The 14,995-nt window shown below is 41.6% G+C and overlaps 1 protein-coding gene across 1 annotated transcript in view; it reads left to right on the forward strand.

Moving 5' to 3' along the window:
- LOC118836450 (selenoprotein N-like) overlaps positions 1 to 14,995 on the forward strand; it is a 32,068-nt gene that overhangs the window by 2,731 nt on the left and 14,342 nt on the right. The window contains exons 3-6 of the mRNA XM_036743741.1: positions 3,643 to 3,785; positions 9,478 to 9,681; positions 10,194 to 10,318; positions 13,176 to 13,313. Of these exons, the coding sequence (XP_036599636.1) occupies positions 3,643 to 3,785; positions 9,478 to 9,681; positions 10,194 to 10,318; positions 13,176 to 13,313 (610 nt within the window). The remainder of the gene's footprint in view (positions 1 to 3,642; positions 3,786 to 9,477; positions 9,682 to 10,193; positions 10,319 to 13,175; positions 13,314 to 14,995) is intronic.

Consider the following 14,995-nt stretch of genomic DNA (forward strand, 5'->3'; position numbering starts at 1 on the left):
GGGGTTAGACTCTTAAATAATTATGAATCTCATAACAATGCAGTGCTTGGGAACAGGATACAATCAGCAATGTCATCCATAAACGGGAGCACCTAGGAGATTTTTACCATCTATAGGCCTTGCTCTTCTTTTTGGATTCTGAATTTAACATCCTTCGTGAAACTGGCAAACACTCAGTGAACATACTTCTTCCTGTTTTATGTGCCATTTGACATTTATCAGAGAAACGGTGTGGTGTAGTGAATAGAGAACTATCCTTGGAGTCAAAATGCCTGGGCTCAAATCAAATACTGACTGTGTGATCTTGGTCAAATCAGTATTTCAGTGTGCTAGGTCATCCCCTTAAGACTGTAAATTGCAAAGGAGCAGCCAATGTGCATTTGTAGATTCTTCATCTGGTAATTTCCTATGCCAATGAAATGACAGGTACATTCCCTATGGATGTAATTTCTTGGTCATTGAACAAAATTATCTGTTACATATCTTTAACCTTACTGGAGGATAATCTTTCAGACAGCATTTTGATCTACTGAGTCAAATGCTTTTTTATAGGTAACATAAATACAATGGGAGTTTGTAGTCTCTGTATCTTTCAGCCAGGTAATTGCATAAATAAAAAAGTTATGTGGTCTGCTTTCAAATTTTGTTAGCAAAAACATGTCTGTTCTCTTCTCATATTTTCATCAAGGATGGCCTCAATATGTGTATAAATTATTCTCATGAAGATGGTCTAGATATAGGAAAGTAGGCATATGGGTCAGTAGTTACCATCTTCATCTCTTTTTAGAAGTCATAATATCCAGGGGTTGATTGGTTGCTTTAAGGATTTGGTGTCCTCTCAGATACCTTGACAATCAGTTCTTCAGTCCCCTCAGGACTGTCATCTTCAGTGCCCTAGGTAGATTTGGTCTAGCCCAACTGCTCTGTCCATCTTTGTCTTCTTTCATGTCATTTCCACCTCCCTTACAGCAGTGGTGAGAACTCAAATAGAAATGGATCCCTGCAGCCACATAATGGCTTAGGAAATCACATCAACATTATTTAGGTTTTATTGCATTCATATTTATTTTGTTAAATATTTTCCAATTACATCTTAGTCTGATTCAGCCATCCTCCCTCAGATGCCTCTGTCATACAGCATATCAGGGACTGTTATGTTAGAGTACAAATTTAGTGTATTCACTTTTATTGATGATTGAATAGCTTTTCAGAATAATTTTGGCAGGTCTTTTCCATTCTCTCATCTGTTGCTTGTCCTTCTAGTTTCATCTTTAAATGTTTTAAAAATAGTCTGGCTTAATTAGGTCTTTAAGTTTTCTATAAATGTTTTTCCCTCTATTATCCGTCACTTTCATAAGGTGATACTACTCATAATTTACCATCTTCCTCTATAAAATTTTAAAAATGAACTTATATTCCAAACAAATATTGTTTTTTACCTTCTATATTTCTCCTCTTAGAAAGAAAATCAAACATTTACTGGCTGAGATTATTTCTAAGCTTTTTTAGCCTCCTTGCTCTGTGACTGATTTATATTGCTTAAACTCCCTTAGAAAATAGTGATAATCTTGTTCTTTTATCTGTTTCCCATGTTTTAGGGTCAATAGTTGATTTAAAGAAGTCAATTTGGAGATTTTTAATTGTATGCAATAACTTCTCATTTTTATTCTATTAATTTGTTGTCGATTGTGAGTTTTGCTCGAACAAATCAATAGTCTGACTATATACATGGCTAATACAGAAATGTCTCCCGTAGCAGTCATCAGTCATTTCCTATCTGCTAAGAAATCAACTTCATTCTTTGTGTGTGATGCTATTCAGTGCTCACCATGTCCAACACCTCAAAACTCCATTTTTTGAAGAAAGTGTTCATAATGTATACGGGTAAGGCTTCTCTACACACTGTATGCTTTTGGCTTTTTTATTTCTTAATCCTGAGCAACATTTTCCTTTATACCCATATTTGCATAGAAGACAATGACTATCAAAATATATGCTGATTTAATTTGGAGAGTCTTTATTGAATTCTTCATAGTGTTTCTTTGCCTCCTCACTGTCCACAGCAGATTTGGGCATATAAGTTGTAATACCTTCATGATCTTTTTGCAAATGTTCACTCATGAGCACTAAGATAAGAGACGACCAGGCATCCCATGAAATAATGTTTCTTGTTTCCTTTGGATGGACAATAAGCCAACTCCTTTATTTGTCTCTCCAAGAAGAACTTTTCAGATATCCTTCATTTAGATGCAATTTCCTTTTGACTTCTGTTTTCATTTGCATTGAGGTTGCCAAAATTGATATGATTCAATTTCTCTGGCAATGGTCTTTGATTGCTATTGACAAGGACCTCACTTTCAGAGTACCAGCAGTTAATTTTTATAGATAGTCTAAGAATGGTATGGTTCTCAGAACCTTCTGCCCCTATTCCTACCAATCTGCAAAAGCAGAAGGGGAAGGAGGGGGGCCATATCACACTGAGGGCTATTTTTAATATTTGTTTGTCATATGGGTTGTGATTCTCCCAAAACTGATCACTTGTGGCCAGTTTAGGGGTGATGACCCTTTCCATACATGGCTGATCTGGCCTTCAGTTAGAGGACACAAATCCTTTTCAGTAGACCTACCCAAGCTTGCTCTCTTCCAACATACATTGAAAGCCCAGGGTCACCTTGACACCACAGTGAGGTACTGGAGTTTGACTTTTGTAAACGACAAATGTTTTCTTAAATGAAATGTGTATCCAGATACACACATCTTCATCCTCTAATTTCTGAATATTTATGCTTTTAGAAACAATATGAGCAGAAATACAGAACTGAAAAAGAATCCCAGGAAACATAGGCTAACCCATTTATTTTATAGATAGAAACAAGAAGTTTAGACATGTGAAGGGACTTTCCCAATATCGTATAGTTAGATTGTTTGTGGTAATTCTGGGATTAGAATATGATCATTATCGTTCCAAAAGCTATGTAGCAAGGTGGTATAACAGATAGAACACTAGATTTGGAGTCAGAAAGACCTGACTTTGAATCCCACCTCAGATTCCATGCTGCTTGTGAGTCGACCTGCCTCAAGTCTCTCCCCACTCCAATCCATCCTCCATTCAGCCACTAAAGTGATTTTCCTAAAGCCCAGGTCTAACCATCTTACCCCCCTACTCAATTCCAGTAGCTCCCAGTCACTCCCAGGAGCAAATACAAAGTGCTGTATATAGACTGCTTTGTATATATTTGTTTGAATATGGTCTCCCCCATTTGATTGTAAATTTCTTGAGGGCAGGGACTGTCTTTTGCCTCTTTTTGTATCCCCAGCACTTAGCACGATGTCTGTCACACAGTAGTCCCCCATGGAGTGCTTGTTCCTAAAACAACTCCTAACCTCCTTGCCAGGCAGGGAAAATTGTCCCCGTTTTACAATTGGGAAAACAGAAAATGGGGTGCAGAGGCAAGACTATGATCCAGTCCCCTCCCCATACACTTCTCTGCCTGAGAACATTCCTTTTCACTTGACAAAGAAGAATTCTCCATAGGATAATGGAGAGGGGAACAGAAATACTTTGCTCCCTGGTACCAGAAGAGAACCTCACAACTCTCCCAGGGATGGAACTGATTCTGTTATTATGTCTATGCTCCACAGCAGCCACATCTGTCAGCATCCTTGAGGAGGAAGTGTCTCAGAAATTTCCACTTGACCTCAGTGAGGAGAAATTTTCTGTGATGGCCAGATTCCAGCCTCTGCTCCAAGAGACTATGTCTAAGAGCAAAAATGGATTCCTGAAGGTAAGTCTGAAGGGAGGCCTGGGCAATAGGGAGCTATAGGGGCCATATTACAGGGTTGTGAGGTCTTAGAGAACAGGGGTTGTGAGCTATCTATTACGCTCTCCCATTCCAATGACAGCTGAGTCATGAGATGGAACTGAGGCAACCTGAAGTGCAGCCATAAAGCTCCCTCACTGAAGAGTTCTCTGTGTTTCTTACCCCATAGTACATGGGAAAATTGCTCTGTCCCCAAGCTCCCACCGCTATTTTCCCTACCTGGTCCCCTATATTCTCTCTTCAGAAGGTCTAAATATAAAGACACTGTGCTGTTTCCATGCTTAATGGATGGTATGGATGATCTAGAAGTCTTTTGAGTTGGCTCCAAGATGCATTATGCAATTTTAGAGGGAGAGGACCAGGAGAAGAAAATTTCTTTTCTCAGATAATTATTGAATGAAATAACATTTTTTGAGCACAAATAGAAAGTAAACAGACAGAATTCCCTTCTTTGTAATATTCAACTCAGGTTAACAATGAAATAAATTCAGCTTCAGACAGAATGCCTACATAGGTTCAAATCCAGCCTCTGGCAATTATTACTATCTACCTAACCTTGGACGAGTCACAGCCTCCAGAATTTATGGCTAACAAAAAGCAATCCTGAGCTGATATCCAAAAGTCCCTCAAGACGCCTTACCAGACACAGCTCCTCACACATGACATTACATGCACATGATATTAAATTTATCTCATAGGAAACTCTTTGCCCAGCTCACTTACCTTCCTATCTTTCCTTATCCCCAACCATTACTCCAGCCTCAGATGAAGTTTCCTTAGTCTTCTCAGTGAGAAAGGAGAGAACACTTATCTTTCTTCTCAGGAAAGTGGAAAGAGAGAAGGATACCTGGAGGCCAAGAAACCAAAGGCTCTGGAGTAGTTTGGCACCTGTAAAAATAGCTGAGATATGAAGTGTGATGGAATAACAGGGGCTTGAGTCATTTTCACAATTACCAGTTAAGGACTTGGGCTCCTTTCTGGGATTCTAGCCTTGGGTGGGTAGGCAGGCAGCAAGCCATTATTAAGCACTTACTTTGTGCCAGGCATAAAGGGCAGTTGCTGCCTGCTTTTTAAGGAGCTTAGGAGATAATGTATAAAAAAGGTGAAAAGCAGGGGGGGAGCTGAGGAGGTACCCATGTGAAGGGGCATGATTGCCAAGTCCATAGAATGAAGCATGGCTCACCTGGGCCCATCCTCAAACTGTAGCCTCATGAGGAACTCAACATTTGGGGAGAGGGAGGTGCAGGAGGGCAGAATGGTAGAGGGATATTCCAAGGGGAGAAGGTTCCAGGTATTACAGAAATTCCAGGATGAGAAGGTTCCAGGTGTTAATGGAAGTTCTAGGGTGAGAAGGCAGCTAAGTCATGGGGGTGAGGACCAGGGAGTCAGAAACACATCTGGGAGGGAAATGAAACCTTGGGAGCATAGACATCCCCCAATATCTCTTCCCTGCCTCAGCAGGATGGCACAGAGAGCCGGATCACAGGGGTAACAAGGGGGAGCATATAAGACATGACTAAAAAGTTCACAGAATCATGGCTTTGGAGCTGGAAGGCATTTTAAGGAGTATCTAGTCCAACCTCCTCATTTTACAGATGAGAAAACTGAAGTCCGCAGAGACTGAGGCCTCGCTCAAGGTCACAGAGACAAGAAGTACTAGAGATGAAATTCCAACCCAGGTCCTCTGACTCTTTAAATAAACACATCACTACTTATACAGTACATCAAAGAGAATTAAGAACAGTGCTGCCAGCTCTTTTTGTGGTGGCCAAGAATTGGAAATTGAGGGCATGCCCATCAATTGGGGAATGGCTGAATGTATGAATATAGGAATGTAATGGAATACTATTGCACTATAAGAAATGATGAGCGGGCAGACTTCAGAAAAACCTGGAAAGACTTATATGAACTGATGCTGAGTGATGTGAGCAGAACCAGAGAACATTGTACACAGTAACAGCAACATTGTACAATGACCAACTTAGATAAACTTAGCTCTTCTCAGTTATACAGTGATCAATTCCAAAAGACTCATGATGGAAAATGCTATGCACAACCAAGAAAGAACCATGGAATCTGAATGCAGATCAAAGCATATTATTTCACTTTTTTGTTTTTTCTTTCTCATGGTTTTTCTCTTTTCTTCTGATTCTCCTTTCACAACATGACTAATGTGGAAATGTGTTTAATATGATTGTACATGCATAGCCTGTATCAGAGTGATTGCCATCTTGGGGAGGGAGGGAGAAAAAAAATTGAAATTCAAAATCTTAGAAAAGTGAATGTTGGAAACTATCTTTACAGGTAATTGGAAAAAAATTAAATACTAGTAAGTGGGAAAAATAAAGAAACTGGTAGATTGAAAAAAACACCAGTGCTGCCAAAGGGCAAAGAAAGGATCCCTTTCTTATCTGAAATATATGGAGATTGTGAGGTGCAAGCACCCTATGAAAGAGGTCCCAGCTGGCCTTTCCACTGTTACTCCCCCCATTCCTCATGCACTCCCTTGCTCAACAATGTTCCTTTTGCCAGGAATATCTTCCCTCCCCCTAGATAACAAGACCTCAAAATCAGAATCTTCTTTGTAAGCTTCTATGTGCCAGTGAAAGAAAGCATCGCACTTTCCCTTTTCTCCTCTTAAGGGGTAGCTATATATTTAAGGCAAAAGTGAACAAACAGCCACTGATCAGTTAGCTTAACTTCCTCTGAAGGTTTAGGGTGGAAAAAGACTATGCACAATTTGGGGCGAGCACTCAATTTCTTCCTTACATTTTTCAGTTGTCAGAATCAGAGATACTGGAACTGAGGGAAACTTAAAGTCACTTGCCCATTGGAGAGGCCTATTGGGGACGTCCACCGTCCCTCCTGTCCCATAGTCTCTTCATCTCATACAGCCCTGCAGTGATGGTGGTCGGTCTTAACAGGCACCAAAAACCAAACCCAGAAACATGGAAAGGAGGGAACAGACAACAGACCCTTTTGCTGGGTACTATAAAGGCCATTCAAACCTTAAAAGCAATATGAGCAAACACACAACATAGATGATTTAGGCAACGTTCAGTGAAGGTAATAACTGATTCTGTCTTACAGCAGCAGCACCTTCCTTCTAAAAATGTACTGGCATAGAACAAAACCAGATCAGCCAAATGCAAAACAGAACAATTCCTCCTAATGGAAACAAGTCAGCTCAAATGGAATCACAAAAAATTAAAAGGAAACAGGGTTTTTTACCTACCTGAAGAAAAAACACATAGGGAAATCTTATGCCTCAGAAAGATGTAGAGTTTACAGTCTCTCTTCAGCCACACATGCTTGGGTTTCTGGCCAATGTATCAATTAAGGATCATGGTAAACAAGGATCCACGGCTCAAAGTGTAGAATACAAGTCAGTAAGAAGAAATGTTACTGCTATTACAAGCCATGGCAGAAAGAGACACCAGCTGGTTTCAAGAGAAATCTCTGCAAACCATCTCTACAACATACATAGAAGAGAATGAAGAAATAAATATCAAGGATAGATAGGCTGAATTACAAACTGTTGCCAGGTACAAGGCTACAGCATTCCATACAAGGGGAGATAAATGGAGTGCACGGTTTTCAGATAAGGGTTTACAATATCTTACAGCCTACTTTATCACTGTGAGAAGGAGAATCACGATGATGATATACTATGAAAGTCTTAGAGATCTGGATGTTCAGTATATGCCTTCTATTTTCTTACAATGTTAACTTTTAGCCATGCAAACAAACCAGATCAGGGGTCAATCTAAATGCAAGGAAAGGAATATGATTTGCTCAATGCACACTGAGATGGAAGCTCATTCTAGAACTCGTGTCAAGAGAAGGAAAATACAAGTCCCCTCCCATAAGGGGAGGGAAGAAACACATATTTGAAAAGGAAGGCAATGAGAAAACATTTTCAATACAAATCAGATTTTCAAAAACTGGTTGCCAGAAATGAACACAATATTCCAAGAATGGTTTGACTGTAGCAGAGGACAGAGTAGCTATCACCTACTTATTCCTGGAAGCTATAACCAAGATCGCCTGAACTGTTTTATCCATCACTTCAGAGTACTTACTCATTGATCCTGCAGTCCACTAAGACCCCCAGAACATTTTCAGACAAAATTCTCAACTACTTAACCATACCTTTCCCATGCTGTATTTATAAAACTAATTATTACCTCTTCTTCATTCCCATAGCACTTTTGTTTCTCTCTTTGTTTGTTTCTCTCTTGTGATCCTTCTATGCTAGAGAAGAGTTTCAATGTGTCCAGCTGTGGCTAATCAGACCAATATGAGCTCAGAATGCTCTACCACAGGTCCGGCACAAATAGTCCGTGTGAACATTTGGGGTGGATACTCTAAATTTGCACATCCTGTCATTCCTTTGAGCTGTCTCAATTCTGCTTTGCTCATAGAGCACAGCACCTTCTCTGATGTGGGCACACCATGCTGAGCGGTCCTGTGCCAGTGTCTCTCATGTCACAACTCAATTCCAAAGTTCTTAAGAGAGACCTCGAAAGTGTCCTTGTATTGCTTCTTCTGACCACCATGTGAACACTTGCCCTGCGCAAGTTCTCCTTAAAATAGTCTTTTTGGCAAGCGTATGTTTTGCAGTTGAACAACATGGCCAGCCCATTGCAGTTGTGCTTTCTGAAGCAGAATTTGAATGCTTGGCAGTTTAGTTTGAGAAAGGACCTTGGTGGGGCAGCTAGGTGGCGCAGTGAGTAGAGCACTGACCCTGAAGTCAGGAGGACCTGAGTTCAAATCCGGCCTCAGACACTTGACACATGTACAAGCTGGGTGACCTTGGGCAAGTCACTTAACCCCAACTGCCCTGCCAAAAAACAAAAAAAAAAAATACAAAAAAGAGAGAGAGAAAGGACCTTAGTGTCTGGTACCTTATCCTGCCAGGTGATCTTCAGAATCTTCCTAAGACAATTCAAATGGAGGCAATTCAGTTTCTTGGCATGGCATTGGCATACTGTCCAGGTTTCACACAAAATTATAGTTCCCTATTGGACTGTAAACATGATGAGAGTAAAGCCTCTGTCATATTTGTCTCTGCATACATTCTCATAATAAGACAGAAATCTTCTAAAAAAAAGATTTATTGAACCAAATAAGTAGAGACAGTAAGCACCATAGGTGTTCAGAGAAGGGAGAACTGAATGTGACAAAGTTTGAGAATATTACACATCTTGGGGCTTGAAGGATGGGCAGGACAGATAGAAGAAGAGAAGAGAGAGAAAGATATTCCAGACAATGAGAACATGATAAGCGAAAGTATTGAGGCTGAGATATTTTCTTGGGAAAGTCAATAAGCCAGTTGGGCTACAGCAGAGAACAGATAGAGTATAGAATTATGAGGTACATCTGAAGTAGGGAGGGGCTCTACATTAGGTGAAAAGCAAGTGGCACCAAAGCCAGAGGATCTCACTGTATACAAGAGCAGTGAGGCCCTCTCATCAAGGGCCCTTGGGAATAAGAACTCTCAGTCTAGTTTGGGCTCTTGGATAAAAATCTTGGTTGAATTCCTGAACCATTCTCAGCGTCAAACCTCCCCAATAGTTTGTCTCTTCCTTTCTAAGTCTGTCTCTTAAGTGTCACTGCCTCTCCTTCTAAGCCACTTGCCCTTGTTTTCTCCCAGGTTTCTCATCTCACTCTATCTGGACTTCGAAACTGGACCGTCCCTGATGAAGTGCTCCGCCTGTTCTCAGCCCGACAGTTTGTCATCTTCCTGCCACCAAAGGAGGATCTGAAGCTGGGAGAGCCCTGGTGGATTATCCCCAATGAAATTAAAGAACTTCTCCCTTCCAATCGCTTCTATCCACCAAGGTTCAAAAGAAAAGAGGTTAGAAAAGACTCACGTCCCTAGGTCCATCCCTATTCCATCCCCTCAGAGCTCACCAAATGATCAGCTTGACCTTCTTGCCTCAGGCCTGACCCAGCCTATTTCAGATCTAACCCAAATTCCTCAGGTCTCTATACCCAGCACTAGGTTTGAGGGCCCAAGCCACAGACCTCAACTCATCTATACCAGGAGTCCAGAATCCATGGATATAAGCATCTTTGCTTTGAAAGCAACTCCCTATATCTTCCCTTGAATTTGACCCTTTGATAATTCTTTGAGACTTTGAGGCTGCCAGGTTCCAGATAACCACTTTCCCACCCCAGGGACCAAGAGGAGAGAAGGAAGCCTCAAAGCCTTTCAGGAAAAACAAAATTATCCCAATCAATCTAAAGGGAAAGTGTCCCCATCATTTAGTGCACAGTGGTATTTTGGTCCAGTAACCTATTTCAACCCCAGGACGGGAGATAACCTTGAGGAGTCTCCCAAGGTATTTTGGCCATTGCCTTCCACAGGCCTTGATCTATAAACTCCTGAGCATGTTCCACCCAAGGCTGTTTGTGAAGACCCGCTTTGGCCCTCAGGGTACAGTGGCCTGCCTTATGGCCACCAGTAACTTCTACTACACTGTGGCCTTCAGGTAAGTACTGCCCACCTCCAACATTCCAGATTGGGGGGTGGGGGGAGTTCAGGGTCTATAGTGGTGGCCAAGTGAGTACTGCCCCCTTCCAACACTCCAGATGGAAGGGGAGATTAGGGTCTAGAGTGGTGGTCATGACCAAAGGGACAGAACCCTGAGACAGAACACTGAGCCGAGGTTATCCCTCAGTCCCCTCTGGGAGAACATCGAGATCTCTTCCATCTCTTGCTATTCAGGAAGGCCTTAGTCACTTGCATAAGAACAGGGACCAGAAATAAGCTATTTTGTACCTTGTACAAATGGCATCACTGTTAAGAGATTGGATATGAAGTTACAATAATTGTGAAATTTAAGGAATTTAAGGAAATTTAAGTAATTTAAGTCTAATCTCTGAAGAGGCTCAAGGTTACCTACAGTTTGCAATTTCCCAAGCCTTCCTGGCAGCAGTTGAATTTTTCAGTGGATCTGCCATCCCAGTGGGTAAAGCCAACCCCCAACCCTACCCCCTCTCCATACTCTTTTAAGCAATAGTTCTTAACCTTTTCTGTGTCACAGACACCTTGGGTAGCCTGGGTAAACCTCTGGAATCTTCAGAATTACATTTTTAAATGCATAAAACAAAATACATTGGCTTATAGAGGAAACCAATTTTATTGAAATATAGTTACCAAAATATTTTTTAAAAAACAAGTTCATAGACTCCAGGTTAGGAATATCTACTTGAAAATGTGTTACTATACCCCTGAAAGTGTAACTTTCTAAACCATTAAACCACAGTATCCAGCCCTAGCTTCCACTCCCCTGTTTTGCTTCGTCTGCCACTATTAGAACCTAAATTCCTTGAGACCAAGGACCATCTTTGCTTTTGTTTTTGTATTCCTCTGGCTTTGTACATAATAAGTACTTAATAAATGCTTTTTCATTCATTGGTTCAAGCACAGAATAAATGACTTTGTCAAATTTGAAGATGTAATGGGGCCTTTTGGAAGACACCCAAATGGCCTAATATGGGGGCACCCTGAGGGAGCTTGCCCAGAGTGCCTATTATGGAGGTGCACTGTGTTCTCTAGCACATAGGTGGGAGCAGCTTCCTTTGACTAGCTACTTGGAACAGGATTAAACCTGGAGAGGTTGTCTGTTGGTAAATGTCTTTCTGTCTTATGAGTCTTCCTGCTGCAAGGAGAGGGTAGAGACCATAGTTCACTCACAGAATGAGAGCCATGAACTGAATGGGGGAAGGGGAAGGACTTCCCTCCTCTACTCAACCTCTCTTTTAATCTAGATCTGAGAAATGGGTCTGGCTGTATTTGCTTCTGTTCTGTTTCATTTGTTCTTTTCAGTTTCGAGTACCAGAGGGCATCCCCACAGGACCTGTGAGTTCAAGCCATGGCAACCTTGGAGCCAGGATGCTACGAAGGATGTTGTGGCCAGCCAGCTTGGCAGGGAAGCCCAGAGAGGCCAGGTCCTATGAGGATCACTTCTGGCACCTGAAACTGAGGACAAATGAAACAGAACAAAACATCCCCATGCCCATTTCTCAGCAGTTCTTTCTCTCTCATCTATTCAGTTCTTGGGCCCACATGTACTCACCCCTAGTCTCAGCAGGAAAGAGCATAGGAAAAAGCCTAAGTCAAAAAGAGAGCTACCAGCAGCAACCAGCAGACAATCTGAATAGGTAGAAAGCCTACCTATTCCGGAAAGCCAGTCAAAGAGGCTACCCCACCTACCCTGTGGCAGGGAGCACAGAGTACCTTCATGTTAGGCAATCTGACCAAGTACCCCCAGGAATGCCTCCATGTTAGGCGTTCTGAGCGTGTTCATTTTCTTCATCTATCAACTGACTAAATCTGAGAGAAAATGAAATGAGGTTAGTCAAGTTTGGCTAATTCTTAATGAAGCCAGACTGTCTCTCAGTGAGCGCTACTTCTTTTTTGAGATGTTCAGTACCTAATACTTTGAAATAAAAATATATTTTAGGATTTTTCCAGGAATTGAAGCCAAATTCTCTGGCTCACATGAAGAATCTACTCCCTTACATGTTTAAATCTGTTCCTGTCTTCCTGCCACACCCATCATGTTCTCCATAATCCTTCAAAAATTAATGACAGTGACTCGAGAATCACAGCTCTCAGCTCTTTCAGCATCTTCAGATGTCCATCTGGGCCGGGTGAATTTAATTTACTGAGAGTAGATAACGTACTCTTAATATCTCCCTACTTATCTTTTTTTTTTCATTTTTCCCCTTGGGGCAAAGGACCTTTGCTTTCCTTGGCATATACCCTCCTTCTTAACAGTTAGAATCCACAGACTATCTTAACACCTGGTTAAATCACTCCCAGCCAGCCTTTTTAGGGAAGACAGGAAAGGGTGAGTTTCTCCCATCTGCAGACAGAATTCTTAGCCAAGCCTTCTTTTGGAATACATTCAGAGAAAAGAACTAGAATGGTGAGGGGATTAGAAACTGTGCCATAAGAAGGCTGGATGAAGGAACTTGAGCTCTTTTACCTAAAGTTTTAGTGAGGACATTACAACTGTGCTGTAACAAGAGGATTAGGCTTGTTCTGCTTGGCCCCATAAGACAGAGCTAAGAACATTGAGTGTAAGTTGCAGAGACACAACTTTACTTGATATAAGGAAAATTTTCCTAATACTTAGAGCTGCCTTCAAATGGACTAGTTTATCTTTCAGCATTAATATCCTATGAAGTGGGTTATCTTCTATGATTCTTAAAATGGAGGTTGAGTGACTACTTCTTAGGGATAAGGCAGAAGGGAATGGATTCAGAGATGATGGATTGATGACTTCTGAGGGCCTTTCCAAATCTGAGATTCTCTAACTTTATCCTTTCTGGCCACAGGATCCATGCTGAGTTCCAGCTCAACGAACCACCACTCTTCCCCTTCTGGTTCACTCCAGGACAATTCACTGGGTACATCATTCTCTCCAAAGACTCCTCCCATGTCCGAGATTTCAAGCTCTTTGTGCCCAATCACAAGTAGGTTACATAGCCCCTCTGGGGCAATGCAGCCAAGGGAGGGGACCCCATCAGACATATTTCTTCTGTGTATTCCAGGAGTTTGGGACCCTGACTTGTCCTAGATGGCAGAATGCTATCACTGTCACTCATTTCTCAGAGACATTCTCCTGGGAGGGATCTGGAACCAGCTACTTTGGCAAGGAAGAAACAGTGAAGTGAGCCCATTGGCACAACCCTGAAAGCTCATCTATTCTTCTGATATAGTTTAGGAAAGGAGGGGATAGTTGCTCTTTACCTTGGGAGGTCAAAAGCTCCCCAAAATAGTAGATCTGAAGATCACATGTGATAGTATCCCCTCCCTCTGACATTCTCCCAGCTTATCAATTCTGAGAGGTCTCCACTCACCTAGAGAAATCCTGGATAGTAGGTGGACCCTCTCATGTTTGTATATTCCAGACTTCAAGAGTCTTATGGGTAATAGATTATGGGAAATAGAAATAGAAAAAGGAGAGAGGTATAGTTCAGACCCTGGCAGTATCCTAGGACAACCTCTGGACTCACCCTTTTATGCTTATTGAAGGAATTTTACTAACCTAAAACCCAGGCTTCCTTTCCATCAACAACCCTCCCTCTTCCACAATAAAATCTTGAGTCAATCATTCTGGTTTGTCAGACTTCCAAGTCTCTATTTGTCCTCCCCAATTTCCTTTCCAGCTTTCTGCCCATCTTGAAGCCATCTGATGTGGATACAAACAGTGCCCCAAGGGTTAAAAATAATATTAAGGGTTGTTTTTCTAGTACTTTGTGAAGTCCCTAGTTTATTCTGTAACCTGAAGGTGCCCTAAAGGCATTTCCCCCCTTATCTTAAACCTGTACCAAAAGAATTGCTTTCGTCTCCCTTATGCTGTGTTCCCCAGGGTCCTTTAATTTTTAATCTGTATCCTCCTGCTCTGTACTTAAATCCTTCAACCATAAAACTTCCCCCTTATCCTGGATCATAAAATTCTTTGCCTTCCCCCATCCTGGGTCACAAAATTTCCCTGTCTCCCTATATCAGTAAGGCAAGATTCATGACCTTGAGGATGACCACAAACATGCCTGAATTGTTTGGAATCGCAAAGTATGAAAAACTCTCTATGTAGAAGGCAGAGGAAGTATAACATTTATTTAGACTCCAGAGGATTAAATCCAAGAACCAATGGTCCGTATAGTAGCAATTATATTCCAAAACCAGTAAGTCCACCTAAATGTAGTAACAAGAAAATTATAATACGGTATTATAGCAAGGAACCAAGTCATCCTGTAATCTTCCTCCCTGCTAGGGCCTTCCTGTAAACAATCACTCAAGAATCCTAACTCTCCACTCAGTGCTCTCTCTGAAGCTCTGTTGACTCTGAGTTCTTGCTCTTTCTCCTTGGGCTGAATTCTGATTCCTGTAGCTCTCTTCAAATTCTGCGCTTTGACTTCTGCAACTTTCTTGTTCTGCACACTCTGCAGTCTCTCTCAATGCTGGCTCTCCCTCATTGTCTGCTGCCTCAATGTCTTCTTGATGTCTGCTTCTGAATTCTGTTGCTCTCAGTTCTGCTGCTCTCAGTTCTGGGCTCTCTTTATATACAATCCTAGCCAGCATCTGATTTGCTGGAACTCAGGTCTCTGATTGGCTGAATTCACGATTGACTAGAACTCAGTACACATACCCT

Source organism: Trichosurus vulpecula, chromosome 2 (genome assembly GCF_011100635.1).
Source record: "Trichosurus vulpecula isolate mTriVul1 chromosome 2, mTriVul1.pri, whole genome shotgun sequence".
Classification (NCBI taxonomy): Eukaryota; Metazoa; Chordata; class Mammalia; order Diprotodontia; family Phalangeridae; genus Trichosurus; species Trichosurus vulpecula.